The 23112-nt window shown below is 29.5% G+C and overlaps 2 protein-coding genes and 1 non-coding gene across 3 annotated transcripts; all 3 read right to left on the bottom strand.

Moving 5' to 3' along the window:
• Positions 1–1753: 1753 nt before the first annotated feature.
• On the bottom strand, positions 1754–1826 carry Trnar-ucg. Its single transcript has one exon. It is a non-coding gene; the product is annotated as a tRNA-Arg (tRNA).
• An 8197-nt stretch (positions 1827–10023) lies between these two features.
• LOC123305178 (lysozyme C-like) lies at positions 10024–12585 on the bottom strand. Its single transcript, XM_044886812.1, has 3 exons — positions 12404–12585; positions 12191–12346; positions 10024–10244 (listed from the first exon to the last, which is right to left on the bottom strand). Exons 1-3 carry the CDS (start codon positions 12537–12539, stop codon positions 10039–10041), a joined length of 498 nt encoding a protein of 165 aa, XP_044742747.1. The 5' UTR covers positions 12540–12585; the 3' UTR covers positions 10024–10038.
• Positions 12586–17387: 4802 nt separating this feature from the next.
• On the bottom strand, positions 17388–21789 carry LOC123302871 (lysozyme-like). Its single transcript, XM_044885967.1, has 3 exons — positions 21620–21789; positions 21391–21555; positions 17388–17981 (listed from the first exon to the last, which is right to left on the bottom strand). Exons 1-3 carry the CDS (start codon positions 21750–21752, stop codon positions 17794–17796), a joined length of 486 nt encoding a protein of 161 aa, XP_044741902.1. The 5' UTR covers positions 21753–21789; the 3' UTR covers positions 17388–17793.
• Positions 21790–23112: the final 1323 nt, after the last annotated feature.

Below are 23112 nucleotides of genomic sequence, written 5' to 3'. Positions count from 1 at the left end.
ACCACCCCTTGGACAAAAGCACCACTAGGCACCATATAACTTTTGATCTAGAGGGTGAATAAAGCTTAATTCCAAATTTTCAGGTAAATCGGAGCTATAGTAAAGAATTTAAAGATTTAAGCCTCGTTTACTGAATTATGTTCTTTATCGCAATTACTCTCATCCCACCATCAAATTGAAAAAAGGACCCCAAGAATTGTTTTGCCCAGGGGTCCAGACCATTGTTAATTCGGCCCAGATTAAATTATATTATTAAGTTGAAGAAGAGTTTTAAATGATATAAAGAAATAATTTATGCTTTAAATTGAAATGGAATTTTGTATTTATATGATTTTAACCACGGCACTACCATAAGTCATTTCGGTCAAATTATCTCAATTCTCACACGAGTCTCTAATCTTCTAACTCAATTTGGTGCAGCTGTAGATGTTCGCAAAAATGACTGGAAGGGTGGCCGGGTTTCCACATTACCAAAAGCTCACACAAATCTCTAATCTTCTAACTCAATTGGTGCAACTGTAGAGGTTCGTAAATCCTTTCATACCTAAAAAAATCGCGAAAGAACCTGATATACCAACATACAAAAATAGAGAAGCATCATGCAAATCTGGGAAGATTACACCCCCAAAACACAGAAAAATTTCCTTACATTTTGAACCCAATCTACATACCGATTTCTAACGCTCTAGATTCTGAAGAATGCTCTAGAAATTTGAAGGAGTTATATACTGTAAATCTTATCCAAATCCTGAAATCAACCCCCTTGTTTAAGAAGATCAATCCTCCTAGTAAACAATCCTATATGCAGTGTTTCTCTTGTAGTTCTCCAAACTGAACCGATTTTCTTGAAACAAAATAATTTTCATAAATGATAAGAGTCAGATGAAATTGTTAAATTAGAAAGTTGCTCTTTATAAAAAAAAAAAAAAAAAAACTTTTGATGGAGACATATTTTTACAAGTGAAATTTACATGATTAAAAATCCCCCGAAAAAAGAGATTTTTTTTACCTTAAAAAAAATCGGTTCATCCGTTTAGGAGCTACGCTTCCATAGACAGACAGACACACATACATAGCGGTTAAACTCATAAAATCCTTTTTTGGTTCGGGGGTTAAAAAATAGAGTTGCTAATAAATCGCATTTTGTATCAGCTAACCACAACACAACGAACATTTTATAATATTTGTTTCAAGTCGTCGTTTTTTACAATTACATTTATGGGTATTATATTTTTGGATGGATGGGTAAATAGTGACCGTTCCTTTTGCTTTTCAATAAGAAATGGTAGTAAAAGCATAAATATTACATTATCAGAAAAAAAAAGTAATAAAATTCAAGATAATTATTTACCTAATAATCTATTCTAATCAATATTATTAAAATCCAACAAAAATACTACTATTACCCTTATACCCTTTTTTTCGCTTTACAATATATGAATCATATTCATTCATATTTTGAAAAAAAATATAGATACATTTTTGTTATGATACAAAATTAACGTGGGAGGTCCTTCCTTAAGGGTTGCAATAAAAATTATTAAACTAAACAAATTTTTTTAATAGAAAACCTTTTAATTTTATACAGGAAACAAATAAAACAGGTAAATTGCATATACCGAAAATACCTGTCGGCATCTTTAAACATAAATTTTCTGTTATATTATTTCAATTTCTGCCGTACAATCATAAAAATATTATAAACAAATATTTGTTAAATACAACTGAAAATTATATTTAAAAAAATGTTTTTCGACCGTGACAGGACTCGAACCTGCAATCTTCGGATCCGAAGTCCGACGCCTTATCCATTAGGCCACACGGTCTTGTATAGCTTGTTGAATTTTCTTGATATGTACAAACTATATTGCGAAATTTAATTTTATATTGATAATGAACTAACATTAAGACATTTAATTGAATAAAACAAAATATTAAAATTTTAAAAAGATACCACATAGTATAAAGACATTTTTTATTAGATAACTAATTATTAAATAATTTTTTTTCATAAACATTATAAAAAAAAAAAGTATTTAAAATACCTAGTAGAGGGTGTATATTTTAATAGTCTCTTTGATAGATAGATCAAAGAGACCGCTTAAATAATAGAAAACAAAAATGAAACAACACATATTATTTCAACAATCATAAATACATTAAACACTAGCAGCTTCTGTCATATAACAGCCGCGGCAGCTTCTCGCTCATATAGTCATATCATCATCGCATCCACTCACTTATGTCGAAGTAATAGCTACATTATCATCTGCTGGACTTCAGGGTTGAACTTGGTTTAGGTCAAAAATATATTTATCATATTTTATTGACCATTTTATCCTACTTTTTCTAAGTTTTTATCATTTTTTCTCAATAAAAATACAATAGGGGAAGGTGGAGTGACATTGGACAGTTTTTCTTCTTATCGATGCTATAGCGACATTTTGCACTGGAAGCCAAAAATTTGTTTCGCTAATAGTGAGACATCCTTCCCTTAGCTACAAAACTCTCTTGACATTTTTTTTGAATAAGGTGAAATGTTATTGATACCTACTTTAGTACACCAGTACCAAATTATTAATTGATCAGAGAAGCTTTTCTTGATTAAAGCGGGTAAAAAACGATGAACAATCTACTTTAAGTCAAGAAAAGCTTAACACCTTTGGTCTTTTATCCATGAGTCAGAACTGATGAACAAGATTTCATAAAACCTCGCAAACAAGTAATGTAAAAACTTTCATTACTTAATTGATAAACTGTAAGTGCAAAGATTATTTCTTGAGAAAACTTCACTAAATCTTAAGTTGTAAGAAAAATCTAAGAACTGATACAACGATCCCTTAGTTCAAAATCGAACTAATAACAGGGAAAAAGTGATTGTGAACTAGCGTATTGAATTGAAGAAGTTAATAGGAAGAAGTTTAAAACTGAATAGCCTGCTGGTGACAAATGTGTAAATCCGTCACTGATTTGGCTATTATTATGTTTCATTAGTTCAGTTGAAAATTTGTACTGAATGATAGCCTGTAAAATTATAGACTAAATATATGTTATGTATATATTACAGCTAATAAAATCATATAAAGATATAAAAATGCTTTAATATTAAAAACATTTATGGGGTATAATATACGACGTTTATAATGTAACTAAAAAAGATCCTTCATCCATCTATCAGTTATTGTATCACCTTCACAAAGATTCATCATCAAACCATCAACATTCAACATTAAATATCCACAACAGACCACATTTCTATTAATAATAAAAAAGAATTCATCTTTGCTATAGTAAAGTAATAATAATATTAATATTACCTATATGGAAATAAATGGACCTGCATTTTTCTTCTTCTAAATATTTTTATTTTAAAATTATTCGTTAGAATTCCGTAAGTGCACATGAGTGTGGGAATCTTATAAAATTCAATTTTGCCCTAATTTGAAAATATTCAAAAAGGTGTGTTTAGTCCGACTCACAAAAAAAGCCGCCTTGAGGCAATTGAAAAAAATGCCGCCCTAAGTTTCTTCAGCTAGTTCTGATACAATAAAATACATATACAATTTGAACTGAAGAGAAAAATTCCTTGCAAATATTTTTTATCGATGCTATATGCTTAAGAATTCGTCATTATTTTCAGAAAGCGTATGAATTATACGTTTCAAAAATTATACGTTTGGTTGAAGATATGTTTGTGAAATTCAAAAGTATATTGACTTTTCGATCAGTTTGCCTCCTAGGGCCATGATCCAAGTGGACCAATTTTTAAATACTTGTCTGGGTATGCCTTAAGATGATGGTCAAATTTGCAGCACTGACTGTTAAGACTGAGAACACAAAGAAAATTGCCTTTGGAAATATGCAAAAATGTTAGTTTAACCCGTAAAACACATAATACAGAATATTTTCTTGCATTAAATTACAGGAGTTATTTTTTGTTTTAGGGGAGCGGAGGCTAATTCCGTACATCACTGTTTATACTGAAGGAATTGAGCTGCGTGCGTTTGCTTGGTGTCAATCATTAGCGCAGTAGTGCCAGTGTAGCCACTTAAATTACTGTGTTATTAAGGGTAATAATTTTGGTATAAATTGATGTTATGTGATTTGGCGCTCGTTTTTACAACTTTTAAACATCAAAAAATAAGATGTAAGTACCTATTTATATTAAATTTTATAATGAAATTATTATATTTCGGACTATAAATATCTTTAAAATAAGATTTTGATCAAAGAATCCCTTTATTGAATTTTTTTTTAGGTAAATACTCATTCTTGAAATTTGAATTCGGTTTCGGGAATTTCCGTACACTGTACGGTATTACCCGCAATGAAGCATTGCATGAAATTATTTCTCCAGAAGCAGCAGTAAATGCAGAATCAGAGATATCACATGAACTCATTTCACCAGTAGAAGCAGTAAATTTAGAATCAGAAAGATCACAAGAACTCATGTCTCCAGAAAAAGCAGTGATTCTAAGCTCTGCACAAATATCTTTCGGAGCTATTTCTCCATTACCAGACAGTAAAAGAAAGCAGGAAAAATGGCAAGGTAAAATATCTAAGCAGCACTCAATAATTCTCACTTTCAGTCCAACTAAAAATTATTCAACTTCATCGTCTGAAGATGAAGTTGATTTAAAGTTATTATGTGACGATGATGAAGGTATCGATGGCCAATTTTATGACGAAGGGCAATCAGGAGTTCATGAATTGTGTGTAATATGTAATGAATTTGGTAAGGATATAGAATTATGGTACAGATGTGTGTCATGTGACAAATGGGCACATGCTTTGTGTAGTGGCGCAAATTCTGCGGACGATTATATCTGTGTATTTTGTGAATAAATAAAAGATTACCCACAGTTAATTAAAATTATTTTTTTTATTTGGGAAAAAATACTTTTTTTCAGGCTTTTTAGGTTCTTAAAATTATGTACGGAATTAAGCGCAAGTCTCGGGTAATTCCGTACAAATAACTTTATAGAATAATTTGATTTTGACACTGTCATATTGGACACTGGACAACTAGACTAAAATGATGGCTTGGTACATAAAGCATTGTATTTTATTAAGCAGGTTCGAAGAAATACACGTTTAAAGTTAGGTGTGCGTAAAGTATCACGTAAATGCACAAAATCCTTACAAATCCTTACATATACTCATTTTCATGACAAAATTTGCATTTTTAATTTTTTCATTATTTTGGTTTTTACTCTTTATTACAATTTTATTGAAATATGTGAATACATAACACACTATTAAATTATCAAGTCCTCTTTTTACATTGCATTTTTTTACAGAGCGCTAATTATAAAATTAAAAAATAAACTTTTATAACTAGTGTGTTATGGAATGTCAAGACCAAGACCAAAATAATGAAAATATTAAAAAAGTAAATTTTGTCATGAAAACCGGTATATGGGTATAAAAGAATATTCTAAACAACTTTTTCAAATAGTTTTTTTTCGATATTTCTAACCATCTCTGACGCTAGACAAAATATTAAGAATCGGCCTTATATGTCAATTTGTAGTGGGCTGAGCTTAAAATTCCGATTTCCTGCAAAAATCACCTTGCAAAAATTCAAATCGATTATATCACAAAAAACGAAAATATGAGGGTGTCTTCATCATAAATGCGACACATTGTATAAAAGCGTTGGAGTGATAAAGGTTGTGAGTTTCACTCCCGCTCTTATTATGTATGATAGGTTATTTTTATTAAGCAGTACCTATCTATCTATTTTTTAAATCTTATATATTTAACGAGCAATTCTTGTATATATATATATATATATATATATATCAACGATCTTGGAAATGGCTCCAACGATTTTCATGAAAATGAGTATGTAGGGGTTTTTTGGGGCGATAAGTCGATCTAGCTAGGTTTCATTTATCAGAAATGTCGTTTTATAGGTATTTTCATGAAAAATTCATCAGACATCTATTGGTGTATAACGTAGTTAATGAAATTTATCAGAAATGTCGTTTTATACGTCTTTTAATGAAAAATTGATCAGACATCTATTGGTGTATAACGTAGTTAATGAAATACAATGCAAATTATAACATAACAAAAAGGAGGCGTTTGAGTAGTCTAAAGTGAAAAATATGACTCTTGCTGAAATCTATTGGCGAATAACCGAGCAAAGCTCGGTCATTCAGATATTTATTTATTATATGCCGTATAGACAATGACAAAACAACCTCTACACAACATTTTCAAGAATTTTTATGATATTTCATTTTTATTTGATTAAATCTATATAAATAAAAATCAAAATGTCCGCATGTGTGGTTCAGACGAGTTAGAGACGGTCAATCGGCTTCAACTTTTCATGGTAATTGTATTAAAAATATAGTCAATAGGTATTAAAAAATGTAGAATATTCTGATACTATGTCCTCAGCAAGACAAGTACAATAAGCCATTAAAGCCATTAACAATTTGGTATTAGAAGAAAAATCATATAAAATATTTGACAAATTATAAAATAAATAAAATAAAAATTTCTACTGAAAAAAAATGTTTGAGCAAGTTAAACAAGTGAAATTTTTTAAGAAACCCTCGACAATTATTCCTTGTAAACCGATTTTTGGAAACTTTGCTATAAAATATCCTCAATCGAGTCGGTTCGACCGTTTAGGGGCTACGAAAGCACTTAGAAACACACAGACGCACAGATAAACACTTTCAACTTTTAACACTCCTTAAATCAATATCAAAGTGATGGTCAAGGACATCAGATGAGATGAAATGTAGTTAAAAGGTTATCATTTTTTGGAACAAATTTTTGGAAATATTTTAAATGAAATTGAAATATTTGAATTGATTTTGTTCTTTTGAATTATTTAATTATTTTACCATTTCACTTTTCGAAATGAATTGAACCAGATTTATTTGACCATTTATTTTTATAGTAATTATTTATTCCAAACTGAATCGATTTTGAAGATCATCACCAATTTTCCTTTATTTCCAACCTTTCAAATGAAACCAAAAAAATTAAAATCGGTTCATCCGTTCAGGCGCTACGATGCCACAGACAGACAAACTCACAGACACGCACAGATAGCGGTCAAACTTATAACACCCCCTTTTTTTAGTTCGGGAGTTAAAAAAAGAAAATTAAAAAAAAAATCGAGGCAAATAAAGGGGATTAAGATCGTTATCGAGACTCATTAGAGCTAGGAATAGATCACAAACATATAGAAGTTAGGGGTCATGGATTGTTTAAAGGTAGAGAAAACTTAGTGCAACATTTAATACAGACTGCAATGCATTTTAGAGGTGTTCGAAGATTTGAGGAATAGGGCAATGGATTTGAGGACATTTTTTTTTTTGGGACAAGAGGAATGTAATATTTAAAAGAAGTGCGATAGTTTGGAACACTTTAGTGAGAAAGCAGAGGGCACTCTAGGAGTATATGATTTTTATCGTTATCCCAAGCGCAGTTAGCATTATTTTGTTATGCTAATTTTTTGTAAATGGTTAAGAAGACAGTTGTGTTCAGGTTTAAGTCTATCAATGGTCATGATTATGTGACGATTGAGCTGTAGGTCGTCGAACCAAGGTTTTACAAATGGATGTAAGTTGTGGAGCGGCTGTTGCAGTACCAAATCTCTATAATTTGTGTTAACCACGCTGCATAGAGATCTTAGAATTGTAGTACGTGCATGCCATCTTATTCATTGAGTGCCCTTTCTTTCAGTAATAAATCCTCTGTTTAATTTCCTCGTACGCCCATATATGAGGAATATCATAAAAATTTCCGAACATCAAAGTTTCAGTCACCCGCAACCACGGGAACATAGAATATTTCCTTGCTCAGCTGTTGACGGGTCATGGCTCATTCAACGCTTATGTTCATAAATTGGGACTTCCTGTACCAAACCGAAGACGCTGGGCTCACGTTTTTCGTATGGAGCGCTGGAATCACTATAGAGCCAATACCGAAGGGACCTTAGGAAAAGCTCTCAACCTGGCAAGTTTAGTATAGTCCATATGCTAGAACGTGAAGAAAGCTGACCGGATATGGAAAATGAAAAACTGGCCTGGAAAGAAACCAATAAACAGAAGCAGACGTCGTGAAACGTAACACAGAGAAGGATTTAGTCGGTATGGATAGACAACATCTAGCCCACTCTTGATGATACATAAAATTACTATTTAAATACAAAAAAAAAACTCACGTGTCGAGAAACCTTCTGACTTTGTCGTGTACGCTGACAGAAAAATCAAAAAGTACTATAATAAACAGAATATTCAAGCAACCACTCATTTAGTTTATGTGGCATTACAACGCTTGCGGGTTAAAGGTAGTTAAATATAATTTTATTATGTCTCAATTAAATTCAACTATTTATATTTATTTTTCTACAGATAATATTATTCTAACAAAGTGCAGTTTAAAGAATGCTCTTACAAGATATAAAATGAAAATAAAAACTAGAAGTTACTAGATGTCATGTGTTTAAGAAATACACCTGGAGATTTTAAATTTAAACATCACACATATAATAGATTTTATTTTTAAGTATCCATCAAAGTTGAAAGTGAAAGTAGGTATTAAATTGCAAATAAACATGCCATCAAAAAAATCGCTTCTTTGAAAAATCAAATATTTTCGAAATTTCAAAAAGTCAAGAAAACTTTCTATTTGATTGATCTTTGAAACGAAGTTCTTTATTGCACGTTATACATTTAACGGTTGAAGACTAGACTTCAAAAATTTTTTTAATTAAAAATTTTAAATTTCCAACTGATGACCTCAGTTGGATACAACACCCTGTTAGATGCGCTATGGATACTGTTGTATCCAACGTCTAAATTAGTGTCAAAAGTTACTTTTTAATAAAATTTTAATTAATGTCTTCCATTTTCCACAAAGTTCCAAAAGTAACAAGAATGAGAATAAAATGCTCGTCAAAAAGTATTTGTTCCCGAATTTTTCAGATAACACTTCTTCTAGTAAGTAAATAAATAAATTTAATTCCATTCATAAAGACGTGCAAATTATTTGGTTTTTTCTGCAAGTTTATCTCGAGTCAGAGTTCAATTAAATATCAATAAAAATAATTCAATTTATTTTATTTTGACGTATCAGTATAATTATAAATTCAATACATAAATAAATTAAATTTTAAAACTCAAATATAATATGCATTTATTAACTTGAGACGATTGTTGATTTTTGAGATACACACTGCGTGACCATGGGGGATTGGTTCAGAATTAATTTGATTCTGCAATTACTACTAAGGGCAATATAATAAAAACCTCAATTGTTAGCGGCCCATAAATTTTCAAAAACAAACAGGCATAGGTCCGTTTCTATTATTAATACATTTTCGATAAAATTTAATAAATAGAACATAAAAAGTAGGGGAACATGGGGTAATGAGGGCCCGCGGGTAATGGGAGCGAACATGAAAGTTTTTGATATCATATATGGATGGATGAATGTATATTACGCTTTCACGAAAAAATTAAAGGCTGTCTAATCGCCCAAGTGATGAAAGTTGGGATTTCTAAGCTGGGCTGACTAAGCGGAGCAAGTTGGTTGAAGAATAACATGTGGTGTATGTATTTGTCTTTAAATTGATATTGTCTATACTGAAGTGTAATGAGGGGGGGGGGGTAAGTGAAGGCAAGGGAGTTGAAGGGTATAACGTGATAGTTTTTGTTTTTGAAGTTGAACTTTACCAGCGAAGCGGGTGGGTAACTGTTATAATTCATCATATTTTACAATAAATAAATTTCTGTATCAATGTCAGACATTCTACGGCAAAAGAAAGTGTTGTTAGCCGCCAACCCTATAACGTTATCATTTATTAAATGATTATGTATATGTTCACATAAGTTTGAAACTCTCTTTAACATGAAGAGAAAATAAGAAAGAATTCAATAATTTATCATCAAAAAAGGCCATAATGATACAAAAAAATTTGAATTTAAAAAATTTTAATTGTAATATTTATTTAATGTAAAAAAATTGACACTGATTAAGATTTTAAGATGTTAACAATTTTCAGATTTATAGGAATTTATTATTATTATTTTCAGAATTAATTTCAGATTTATTTCCAGATTTATTTTCAGATTCAAAACAATTTGATAAATCTGGTTTCCTAGTTTCACATTTTTCGCCCAGATTACCCCACATTACGTAAGTATTATCACCGCCTTTGTAGATCCTTCTTGCACAATTCACAGAAGCTGTTATATCATCTGAATTAAGTTCTAAAAAAGAAAAAAAATTCTATTATTCATATGGTAAACTTCGGTTTTTTATTGTAAAATTTATAAAGTTTGGATAAAATATGTGCCCCTATTCGAGACTCCAAGAAACTATGGGTGCAATTTAAATGGCGGTCGCCGTGGTATAAACAAACAATAAACTATACATAATATCAATTTTAAAGCATTCACAACTCTAATTCGTAAGTCAATTAGTAGAAATTCCTTTTTTATGTCATTAAATTATATGTTCTTAGATAATATTTTCATTCCCCTCTCCATTTTATACTTAAATCAGTAGAAATCAGCTCGGTATTTTGGAGTCGCGAATAGAAAATCACGCGCGGATCACCTCAGTATATAAAAAAATAATATTATGTAAATAATATTTACAAATTGGTTGTATGTTTTTACACTATGGTACCTCTATATATATGGTAAAAAATTCTACAGAACAGAACCTGTTTAGAATGACGCATTTTTGTTTTATCGTTTTCGGGGAAGGTATTGAACAATTTTGCCAATTTGAAAGATGATTTACAGTAAGAAGGTACATAGTCATGTTTTGTAAGCAAAATCCGGTTGTTTTGATTTTTTGCAGACTTGTTTATGGTGTTAGTCTAATAAATAATCCAAGTTTAAGAAAAATCGAAAAAAAAGTGAAAATTTCGGAAAATTGTTCACATTTTGGCGATTATAACCCTAATTGACTAGTTTTTGATCATATCTTTTCAAAATGTTTCTCAAGTAGACTAAATTTTCTACAATAGGAGACTAGAATCGTCCCTTTAGACCCAATTATTTCCTAGATAAGGCTGTTAAAAGTTCATCATTTTTTCTAGCTTCGCAATTTTTTGCAACAAACGAAAAAATAATAAACTTGGAAAGGTTTTATCTCAGAAACTACAGAGACCATTCTAGTTTCATACTGTAGCAAATTTAGCCTACTTGAAAAACGTTCTAAAAAGTACCATCAACAACCTGTTCTTTGGGGTTATAATCGCCAAAATATAAATAAAAAAAAAAGAAATTCTGACGGCTTTTTCGATTTTTGACAAAGTTGCGTTCGGCGCTCGAGATCACAAACTTCGAATATTCATCGAGCCAACATCATAAACAAGTCTTGAAAAATCAGAGCTACCGGATTACTGTATTACTAGACTGTATTTGCTATTTAATTAAAAGTAGACATAATATTTTAGTATTTTTTTTTTTTTTGCTAGGAATAGAATGAGAAGAGAAATTGTAGATATCAATTATGAAAGAAAAAGCATTTCGACATCACACTTTTAGAATTATAAAAATTTATAAATGTAAATAAACTTTTAACTGAGATGTAAGTCTTTTTATTGATATCCACAAAACGTGAGATAACTAAGACATAAAATTACTACCACTGTGAACGTTTTTTAATGGTCTCTTAAAATCAGTTCAATTTCTTTCATTAGTTTACAAAATTGTTTTTTTGTTGACCAGTGTTAATATTGTAAAAGCATTTGTGAACTAAGTTTTAAAATATCTAAAATTTAGATTTCAGTTTTCTCTGATTTAAAACTGTTTGCAACTAACTGCTTTTTACTTAAGGTAGTACTACCGGTAATAGACTTTGCATTCAGAATTTAATGAAACTTGGCATAGTTGTTCATTATTATGTCATAATTAACCAGTTAAATTCTTAGGGGCCTTCAGAGAACTGAAAAAAAGATATTTTAACATTGATCCTTATGGGAAGTCACAGATTTTATTTTATTTCTCAAAACTGGACATTCAGATTTTCAGTTCTCTGAAGGTCCCTAAAAATTTAACTGGATAATTGTGATATAATAATGGACAACTATGCCAAGTTTCATTAAATTCTGAATGCAAAGTCTATTACCGATAGTACTACCTTAAACACGGCAATATCATAACTTTTACTAGCATGCTTATCAAAATTTACACTGCAATACCTGAACATGGAACTTCACAAATATTATGTTCTTCTCGATCTTCACCATGACTACACCAATAACGATCGTTTATCGAGAATATCCCACGATCATAACTTCCAAGAGCGGTTTGTTTGTTGGATGTATCGTAATCACTTCGCCGTGCAATACAAACCCCTAAAAGTAAACGAAAGTTTTGTAGAAATTATCATAATTGTTTCTTTTTGTACTTACAAATTTGGATTTCTTCGTATCTCATATCAAATAAATTTGATATCTCTCTCGCTAATTCACATTGGGTAAACGTTTTTGCCAAAATTAAATCTAACAATAAGCTGAATAAAACTATTATTGCAATTGTAAATTTCATTTTGAACAATATTTTAGAACTGTTTACTTTACAAACAAATTTATTTTACTGAAAAGTTGTGCAATTTTAACATATTTATATATGTTTTGCTAGTGGCTCCTTATCTTTGTTTTTATTTATATGTTTATAATTTTTCATTGTAAATTCCCGGATTATATCCGGCTCTGGATTGTATTGCTTTGACACAACAATACAGTACTATACAAAAATTTTACTGGGTCAAAACGTATAGATATTGTTCATTTTTGAATATATATTTCGAAAGTAGTATTGCCAGAAATTCATTTATAATCGTTCTTTAAAAAATGGAGTCAAATTAATATTAATACCAAAGACAAGAAGAGTAATATATAAGCATCATTTGGAATTTTTTCATGCTATTCTTAAGGACACTCCTCGTGAAGGACCCCACAAAAATCTCGTTTTCTTAAGAAAATCTTTAAATTTAATTCTTATTAATTATAAGCAGGTAAATTGTTTAATACCCCTTGCGGTGATAAATTTATAAATTTGGGCTGTTAAATTTTGCGTTGAGCTGTTAAAAGGCTAATTTTCTTGATATAATATTTTCCTATAAAGAAAATTATAGTAAGTAACATTTTTCGAAGAAAGTTCACAATATATATCATTCCTGTACCGATTCGACACACCTGAGACGAATGTGACACATATCAATCAATATTTCTGAAGCTTTAATAGTTTCAGTCTCACATTTTTCTTCAAAAAATCATATCTATAGAGGTGTCTATTTTAAACAATCCAGCTCAGGAAAAAAAATTTTAAGAAGAGGTTTTACTAAAACAAAAAATGATCCATGTAAAAGTTTTTCTACTCATTTCAATAGTTTTGTTTATGCCTGGTGTTTCTGTGCTGATTTTTGTATTTTGCTATTGTTTTCGTAATGCTCCAGAATATGTTGATGTAGTTTGAAGATTTTGCGTCATCTCTAGGTTGCTTTGTTTAATGGTGTTATTCTGGTTTAAAAAATTTATTTTTTCATTCCTTTTTATAGTTTCAATAATTAATTATTTTCTTTTTTAAGATAACTTAATTCGTTTTGGTTTAAAAAAAGTTTTCCCTTGTAATTTAATTTCAACTTTTGTCGTAAACACTTTTTTACTATCTACAATCGTTATTATTTACAATTTTATTAAATTATTTGAATACATAACACTATAAAATTATCAATTTGTCCAGTTTTATATTATTTGTCCATAGCACAATAGTATTAAAAAATCAACTTTTATGACTATAGTGCTATGGAATGTAAAAACTGGACAAATTAATAATTTTAATAATTTAATAGAGTAATATATTCAATTATTGCAATAGATGTTGAGTAAAGACCAAAATAATGAAAAAATTAAAAATTTGTTATTTGCGAAATTTGTCATGAAAAGCGGTGCATGGATATGAAAAAATATTCTAAGCAACATTTTCTAATAATTTTTTTCGATATCTCTAACCATCTCTGACTCTAGGGAAAATATTAAGAATTGGTCCTATTTGTTAATTTGTAGTAGGGTTAGTTTAAAGTTTTGATTTCGGTATCTTAAAAAATGTGACCAATCACCCTGTATGATTGTGCAAAATTTCAAATAAGTAACGAAAATATGAGGATGTCTTCATCTTAAATACGACACACTGTGTATACAGCAGAAATCGAAAGCAAAATTCTGTCTATATACTCATGTGAACCTATATCTGATGCGCTAACGTTTTCGTAAAATTTCCTTAATAAAGAATTTTCTTGAAAAATTCTAAATTCCGTAAAATTCCAATAGAAAATTTAGTCTTGGTAAATTTGATCAATCGATTTCTACCGAAATTAAAAGTTTTTTTAAATACAAAACACACTTTTTTAACAAAAGTTTTATTTATTCGAGTAAGTTTCTAATTCAAACTTTTCCCCTATGCCTTTTCGGTTGTCAATTTGATTTGATATTTAAAGAACCGAACAAGTCAATAGAAAATTATGGCCCTTGCGACATGCTTCCCTCCGAGTAGAAAAACTTTGACTTGGATAATATTTTCATTTCGAAAAAGCTTGCTTTTAAAGTTTTTTTTCGCCGGATTGTTTAAAATGGGACATCTGTTATAGTTGAAAAGAAGTATGATCCATAGAGACTGAAACCATTATAGGTTCAGCAATATTGATTGATATGAGTCACATCCGCCTCAGGTGTGTCGAATTGGCACAGAATTTTGATATAAAATATGATCTTTCTTCGAAAAATTTTTAATTTATGTGTAAAATCACTATTTCTGTAAAAGTAAGAAATGTACATATAAAACACGGTAAAGAGATGAACCTAACAGATTTAAACCTACAAGGATCAGGATATCATTTGACACGAGTCTCGCAAACGTTAGATGTTTTCCGTTTGTGTAGTGAGATTAATTAATGTATTGTATTCCTGTATTCACAGAGTATAATGAATTTATGAAATTTTTGAAAATAATACTAGAAATATCAGGATTTTTTGTTAAAAACGTGAAAAGTCGGGAATTTTATTATTTTTATAACATCAATAATTCATAAGAAATATATTTATGATTTCTTTAAAAAATTTGTGCTCTTTGATCGTAATAATTTCGTAAGTCATATATTGGTATTAAAATTGTTTCCTAATTTCCTCCAAAGGAAATGGAGCTACTGCTACATGTTTGTATTTTATTAATTTGATTATGAATATGCATTTTCTTTAAATATAGACAAGATGTTCATTAATTGAATGTATTTTGTGTGTAGTGATTTAAATAGTGATTATAATTTATTCAATTTTGCTAAGAGGAAATTTTCTTGGTTGACGCAGCACCTGTTACACCGGATTGTTTCTTCTTATCTTTTTAATATTTTCTGATAAGGATTTTTTTCAATTCTTCAATTGAAAAATCTGGATAGGTCAAGGAATTTCTTTTTGAATGAACTATTGTCACGGCTACGTATAATTGTTTTCTTCATTAAAATTCAGCTTACACTTGAAAGTGTTCAAGCTAGAATTTGATTTAAAATTTTCTCAAGTTGTGTTTGTTTAAGGCTATTACTTAACTTCTGTTTTTTAGATTCTTCTAGCTAGAATTACCGTGAATGTAGTTGGCAGAACTACAGATGGCAAAATTTATTAACAGGTACTAAATTCAAAGTAATTCTAAATCTATATCAGCAACTATACTCACACTGAATGGTTTTAGGCGCAGTATTTATAATAATTATGGTAATTCTATCTGAAATAACAAATAACTGCATTATACATGAATATGGTAACAAATATTTAATGTTATTACTATCTGGGCGAGGTATATGTTCCTCTCGATCGTTCCGTACTTTGTACTACGCGTCAGGCTGTCTTTTGGTTGTCTTTTTGAATCAATTAAAAATGATTCAAAAATGTTTTCAATCACATAGCCAGACTGATTCGCAGTACAAAGTTAACTTAATTTCAGCCACGGGCGCTTTTTACTCGGCAAAGGTTCGGTAAGTTTCCTATTCTTATTACGTATATTCTTTCGTCAAGTATATGTTTTTTATCATCCATTTTAGTTAAGAAAAACTGCGTCGCCATTTGCAGTAATCACTGGTGTAACAGAATATGCGGTGATATCCAAATGTTAGGATATAACTCTTGAACATTGTGCTTTTTGAAATCGTTTAATGTTTCGACAGGTGTTGCCTGACAGTCTTCGGGATAGTGTATATATAAAACTTTATCACAAAACAAATCTCTATTAATATCAGATTTAAAGTTAACTTTTTGTAGAACAGAACAATGCCGCATTAGTTCTTTTTTTAACTGTTAACTTTTTGCAGTACAGAACAATGCCGCATTAATTCTTTTTTATTTTGATTATTTTTTTTGTTAAACAAGGACCTCCACGTGAAAAGTCTTGTATATGTGGAAATCTTTTCTTCTCTTATATATAAGCACGGTGTCCAAAAGAGCATTAAATAATTTTACTTCAAAATTTCTTTTTTGGAGCTATTTTTTTATCAGTAGTTTCTTCGCCCAGTCTATGCTTAATGAGTCTTAAGCGCGTTTATGGTTTGAAAAATGGTTGCATATTAACTTCGGATGCTCATTCAGTTGCTGTTACAATATGAAACATGTTTGTCTTATTCGAAACATGTTTGTGTAATACGCGAATTAATACGCTTAATTTAGTTTTCCTTTAGATAGGTATTCAAATCAAGTGACTAAGTTGAGCTGGCACGCGCGGTGCCCTGAATATTTTTGTAATGTCAATGCTTAATTAAAAAGTGAAAAATCCAATTCGTTAACTTTGCACAAAAACACTTTGCTTGCGTCCTAGCTAATCGGCGTGTACCGCACCCGAAAATATACTTTGGGGTCTAGCCTTTATGTTTTTAATCAATAAAATGTTACAATTAATTAAGTCATAAATATATGTTGTTATATCTTAAAACTGTTACCTACATTCGAAACATGTTTGAATAATACACTTATTATTAAACTTATTTATGATATTTTTTCGTTAAAATTATTATTTGTCTAGCCTGTTTATTTCTCAGCGGTACATTTTAGACCGTGAGTCTATTTTTCGCCAGAAGTCAACATGATATGCTTGAAAATGAGAGGTAAATCATGGAATTTGAGCAAGGAATCAGGAAGATAAGGTATGGACAGAAAAAAACATGCTAGAGAAATAATATATAATATAATATATTTTATTTCGAGTATCGTGGTATTTATTTCAATAACAATGTTATAAGGATTTGACAGGAGTGCTGGTAAATTACATTAATTTTTTAGACTAAGAAATATTATTAAGAATAAATAAATGATAGTTTAGCAAATTAAAAATACGCTTTTATTGAAATGTTTAATCAAAATTACAATATATTATTCCATAAATAATAAACACTATATCAAATTTAATTCGCCCTACTTAAAAGAGGGTCGCATGCATCAACTTTTTTCTCTATGACACAAGTTTAAAATTCATAAGTTCAATATAAAAAATAGGTCAAATGTGTGACGTACCAACTTTTCCCACAACGAAATAAGCTTCAAATTGGTAAACTGGGCGCTCGAATTTGACAAAACCTTGCACTTTATTTTACTAAAATTAACTTTTACCCGTAATATTGATGTTCTAAATAAATATTTCAATACATGTGATTGATGTATCCACATCATAACGTTCTTCTGTGGTTGAACCATTCTTCACCTGGATATTCTTGGTGATTTTTAGTAAAACGGATAGCTTTTATCATACTTTATTAATTAAATGTTTAAATTTTCATATTCAAGTCTTTTCCTTTTGGTAATTTAAACAATTTTGTAAAACAGTGCCTTAAATTTGGTAAATTATTTTTACAATCTTTTGCTGTTTTACCCCATCTTTTATAGCTGTTACCACCTTCTTTGTAAATTGTTCTTGCGCAATTCACAGATGCAGCAATATCATCTGAACGTAATTCTAAAAAATAGAAAATAAGTTTTACAGAAAGTTCTAAGGCCTCATAACTGGGTTTTTTTTAACTCGCCAGCACTCGCGTCAACCGTTTGGTAATCTTTAGGCGGGTGATGAGAGATTTGATCACGCTCTCTGCACATAATTTGATTACGTGATTATTGAATGATGTATGAGAGTGAAAATATTAGAGCAGAGAAATAGTTTAAATAATTAAATTCATTTTAACTAATTTTAACTAATTTCAGCATATTTCTTTTCTATAACAAGTTTTTTTCGAAAATTGATAAAATTATATGACGATAGAAAAAATTTCAGCCACATATTGTTAGGCCCTGGACAGCGTTATCCCTAAAAACGTGGCTCTAGCACACTAAATCATTCATATTATTATTAAGTAATAATATTTTAAATAACCTAATTTGAAATATTTATTCATTAAACTAGTCAGCTAATTTATATTATTAAATTATGTATGTTAACAATCACAATAATTGAATTGAGGCATGGTTTTAATTATATTTTCATGTCAGCAAAAATTAACATTTAATATTTTCATTTTTACGTCAGAATATTTAATATACTGACCTAGAAATTTTGTATTTAAAGACATTGGAAATTAATTAGAATCATACAGTGATTATACAATTTGAAACAACATCGTTAGAATACAGTGATTATAACAACTTACAAGTTTTTACTTCAACTTAATTTGTAATAAACATCGTTAACTTTATAAATAAATAATATTTAAACTTCATCGAATAAATTTAACAATCAAATGCAAAAGTCGTATTCATTAATAAGGATTCATAAGGTCTCTCCTTACTAAATAAAAGACCTTTGGTGGCAGCATCTTCCCCTGGACCCCATACGCAAGGCACTTACGTAACACCCACCGCTGCCACCAATGTTACGTAAGTGCCTTGCGTATGGGGTCCAGGGGAAGATGCTGCCACCAAAGGTCTTTTATTTAGTAAGGAGAGACCTTATGAATCCTTATTAATGAATACGACTTTTGCATTTGATTGTTAAATTTATTCGATGAAGTTTAAATATTATTTATTTATAAAGTTAACGATGTTTATTACAAATTAAGTTGAAGTAAAAACTTGTAAGTTGTTATAATCACTGTATTCTAACGATGTTGTTTCAAATTGTATAATCACTGTATGATTCTAATTAATTTCCAATGTCTTTAAATACAAAATTTCTAGGTCAGTATATTAAATATTCTGACGTAAAAATGAAAATATTAAATGTTAATTTTTGCTGACATGAAAATATAATTAAAACCATGCCTCAATTCAATTATTGTGATTGTTAACATACATAATTTAATAATATAAATTAGCTGACTAGTTTAATGAATAAATATTTCAAATTAGGTTATTTAAAATATTATTACTTAATAATAATATGAATGATTTAGTGTGCTAGAGCCACGTTTTTAGGGATAACGCTGTCCAGGGCCTAACAATATACCATTTGCAAAATAAAATTTTTGTTTTAAGCGTGAGCAAAATTCTCTTAACGCAAGTGCTGGCGGCTTACTTCTACACACAGTTTAACACAAAAAATGATGAAAGTTTTTTAAAATCTTTAGTAAGACGGATTCAGATGGGCTCTTTTCAGGAGAACAATTATTTTGTCAATGTGTATCGGGAGCCAGAAAGACCTGGTCCTATAAATTCCAAAATATTTCCCAGTGTACCTCATTTCTGTGGCTTATTGTTTCTGAATTAATATTTGTAATATTCAAAATCATTTCTCGAAAGTTTTGAGATTGATGACGTATGTGGAGCCTCAAATATTCTCCAATCACCTGGGAATCTGGATGTTCTAGCTTTACAAGACAGTTTCTGAGGTATTCCACTCATTATGAATTCGATGATCAAAATATTTTCCGAAGGGCCTCAAGATCAGGACGTTCTTATTATAGAACTCAGGACCGGGAGATCAGGACGTCAAATGTTTTCAATATTTTTTAATAAAGAATATTTTTATAATTTTTAAGTATCGATTTTGAATCGATTCGAAAACAAGTCTCAAATGAGTTCTACAATAAGATGGTCCTGATCTTTTGATCCCTCGTGAAGTATTTTGTTCATCGAATTCATAATAACTGGAACACCTCGGAAACTTCCGAGTACAATTAGATCATCATGAAAGCCAGGTAATTAGGGAATCAGCAATCTCATTTTGAGACGAATATGCATGAAAGAACGGAAATGATCTCTGCGACTTAGTAGTCATGATCAGAGGGTCTAAAAACCTCTACGGAACGATTTTGAATTAACATTTAATAGCAAAATTAGAGAACGTAGTTACAGGGATGTAACTTTACACCTACTTAGTAGCGATCTCAGACGCTTTAGAAAAAAATTGAGTAGGTAAGGTCTTCACCAAGGAAGTACTGATCATTCCATGGTCCAAGGGTGAATATGGACATCCTATTCTTAATCAGTGGCCTCAAAAACCCTGCATTAATAATTTTCAATACATATAAAAGCAAATGTTTTGAAAGTTACTGTGAAGATTTATGTCATCTGGTACACATGTACAAAAAAAAAAAAAAAAAAAAAAAAATGCAAATAAATTTTAAAATTGTTAGTGCAGTCCCTCAATTGTGAAGCCAATTTTTTTGAGGTACACGTGTTTTGTGATCATGAGGGTGGCTTCGAAATGTTATTGAAAACAAAAATTAAAAAAAATGCACAAAAATTTGCCCAAATACGATCTTTTTTGGCGGCTTTTTTGAAAATTTTTGATAAAAGGCGGTTTTTTAGGTTTTTATGGAAAACAACAGATTGGTTTGCGTTGATAACATTAAATGGGAAAGTTGAAGATATAAAAATTACGTATTTTGAGCCACGATGATCGACTCTGTATCTTCCCTTCTCTAGTTATACGCAATTGAAATTTTGAAATTGACAAATTTTTTTCTCGGAAACGAGAGTGGGGGATAATAATAGTACGGCCTGGCAAGTTAGTAAAAAATATTTGATTTTTTGAGTTTTTGGATATTTAGACAACCGAGGGAGTTCATTTAGACCTGTTTCTATTATTAATACAAATTCGAAAAAAAAAAATTAAAAATCTTAAATAGTAGGTACATAAAAAGTACAACCTTTTAATACTATTATTATCCCCCATACCCATTAAGAACCTATCCCTTACAGTCAAAAAGTGTGTACCTCAAAAAAGCTAATCTCGTTTTCAGGCCGATTGAGGTACTAAGCTATATCTTCCTGGTCCGAATGCATAATTCATATCTATTCGTCTTGATACAGATTTTTCAAAACAAAAATGTAATATTTCCTCAATTACGCTGCATTTATTGTCATGAAAATAGCCAAGAAAATAGTAAGGTTTGATCATGATATAACAAAAAGTAATAATAATAATATAATACCTGAACACCTGACTTTACAAATATTTTCTTGAGTTCGATTTGCACCATGACTACACCAATAACGATCACTTATCATAAATAGTCCATGATAATAAATTCTTTTTTTAGAAAAATGTTCTTTTCTTGATGTGTCAAAGTTACTGCTTGTTTTAGCAATACAGACCCCTAACAAATTAAAAAAAGGTTTTTTTAAATACACGTAATAATAATTTTTTAAATGTGTACTTACAATTTTGAATTTCTTTGTATTTCATGTCAAATTTGTTAGATAACTCTGTGGCTAATTCACATTCTGTATAAATTTTTCCAAAACTTACATTTAATAAGCTGATTAAAATAAATATTGTAATAATAAATTTCATTTTTGCCAATGTTTTAAAAACTGTGTCTGCTATACATTCAAACGTACTATATATTGAATCAAACAGTTGACTTTTGTTTATTTATATTCATTCGTTTTCTTATCTATTTTTTAATTTTTATATTTATAATTTCCTATTAAAATTTCCCACAAATTAATAAAAATTATAAAACTGATTAAATTTGATTAAAGGCAAGTTTCTTCACATGCCATTTTTTTCCCAGTAAACGAAGATTAAACATAAACCTCTAAATTTTTTCCTATAGCTACGATTGACTTAAAAATTTACCTAAATAGATAAGGCCCCAAGAAACAAAAGTTATATGGTACCGAGTGCATTTGACCAGTTGTTATGTTGAAAATGACTTAAGTATATTTCGAAAAGTAATATTGGCGATTTAAATTCGGAATATTTAACAACATTTAACTTCAAATAACTGAAAAAATGACGTTTTTTTGAAAAAAATATAACCCACACTTTTTAAAGTACTATAAAAAACCTCGCAATTGAAAAAAGTTTCAAGACATTTACACGAAAATTAACGGAGCTAAAATGGAGGGAAAGTTTCCTGGGAAAAATTTCCTTTATCGTTAAATAAATGGAAAAATAATAGTTACAAAAAGTTAAAGGGAAAAAATTTAGCTTTTTTTTGCAAAATATTCTACTTGCCAAACATTTTTTTTCTACCTATTATTTTTCGAATTATTTAACCATAAAGACATTTTTTTTGTTCTTTCGAAAAAAATTTTTGCATTTAACTTGCAATATTTCAAAAAATTGATATCCCAAAATTGATATTTTTAGCTTATATTATCGGCACAACAGCTAAATTTTTTTCTGAAACCAAGATTTTTATCGGAAGAATCATAAATAAAATTTAAAATTGATAATTTCTTATATATATTTGATTAAAACCCTCTTTTTGTGTTGAGGTAATCAGTTTTTAAGTGGAAAAATTAACATCCGTTAAACTATTAATAATCTAGGATTACTTATAATAAGTTAGTAATATACAAAGTTATACTTTAATCTGCTAAGAATAAAACGGGCTTATAAAAAAATATTATTTATTATTATTTTTTTCCTGATATCTATAATATGCAAGGAAATAAACATAACAAGGAAATTATTATTGGATTTTTCAGTCATTTGGGTAATCCAAATTAATTTCAGTTTTGTAAATATTCCTTTTGTAGTTTTTATATACAGCGATTATACAGGGTGGGACCATTTTAAAATATTATGAGTAATATTTCGTTTTGTTATTAAACCAATAAAAAAATAATTTTACACAAAAGTTGCAGAGTTTGATAGAGGACATCATGTTCTGACTTCAGATTCGACCTAGTTCTCCGGGTTG

The sequence above is a fragment of the Chrysoperla carnea genome, chromosome 1 (genome assembly GCF_905475395.1).
Source record: "Chrysoperla carnea chromosome 1, inChrCarn1.1, whole genome shotgun sequence".
Classification (NCBI taxonomy): Eukaryota; Metazoa; Arthropoda; class Insecta; order Neuroptera; family Chrysopidae; genus Chrysoperla; species Chrysoperla carnea.
Note: the sequence above shows the minus strand (reverse complement) of the source record. Positions and strands in the feature narration are given on the sequence as shown.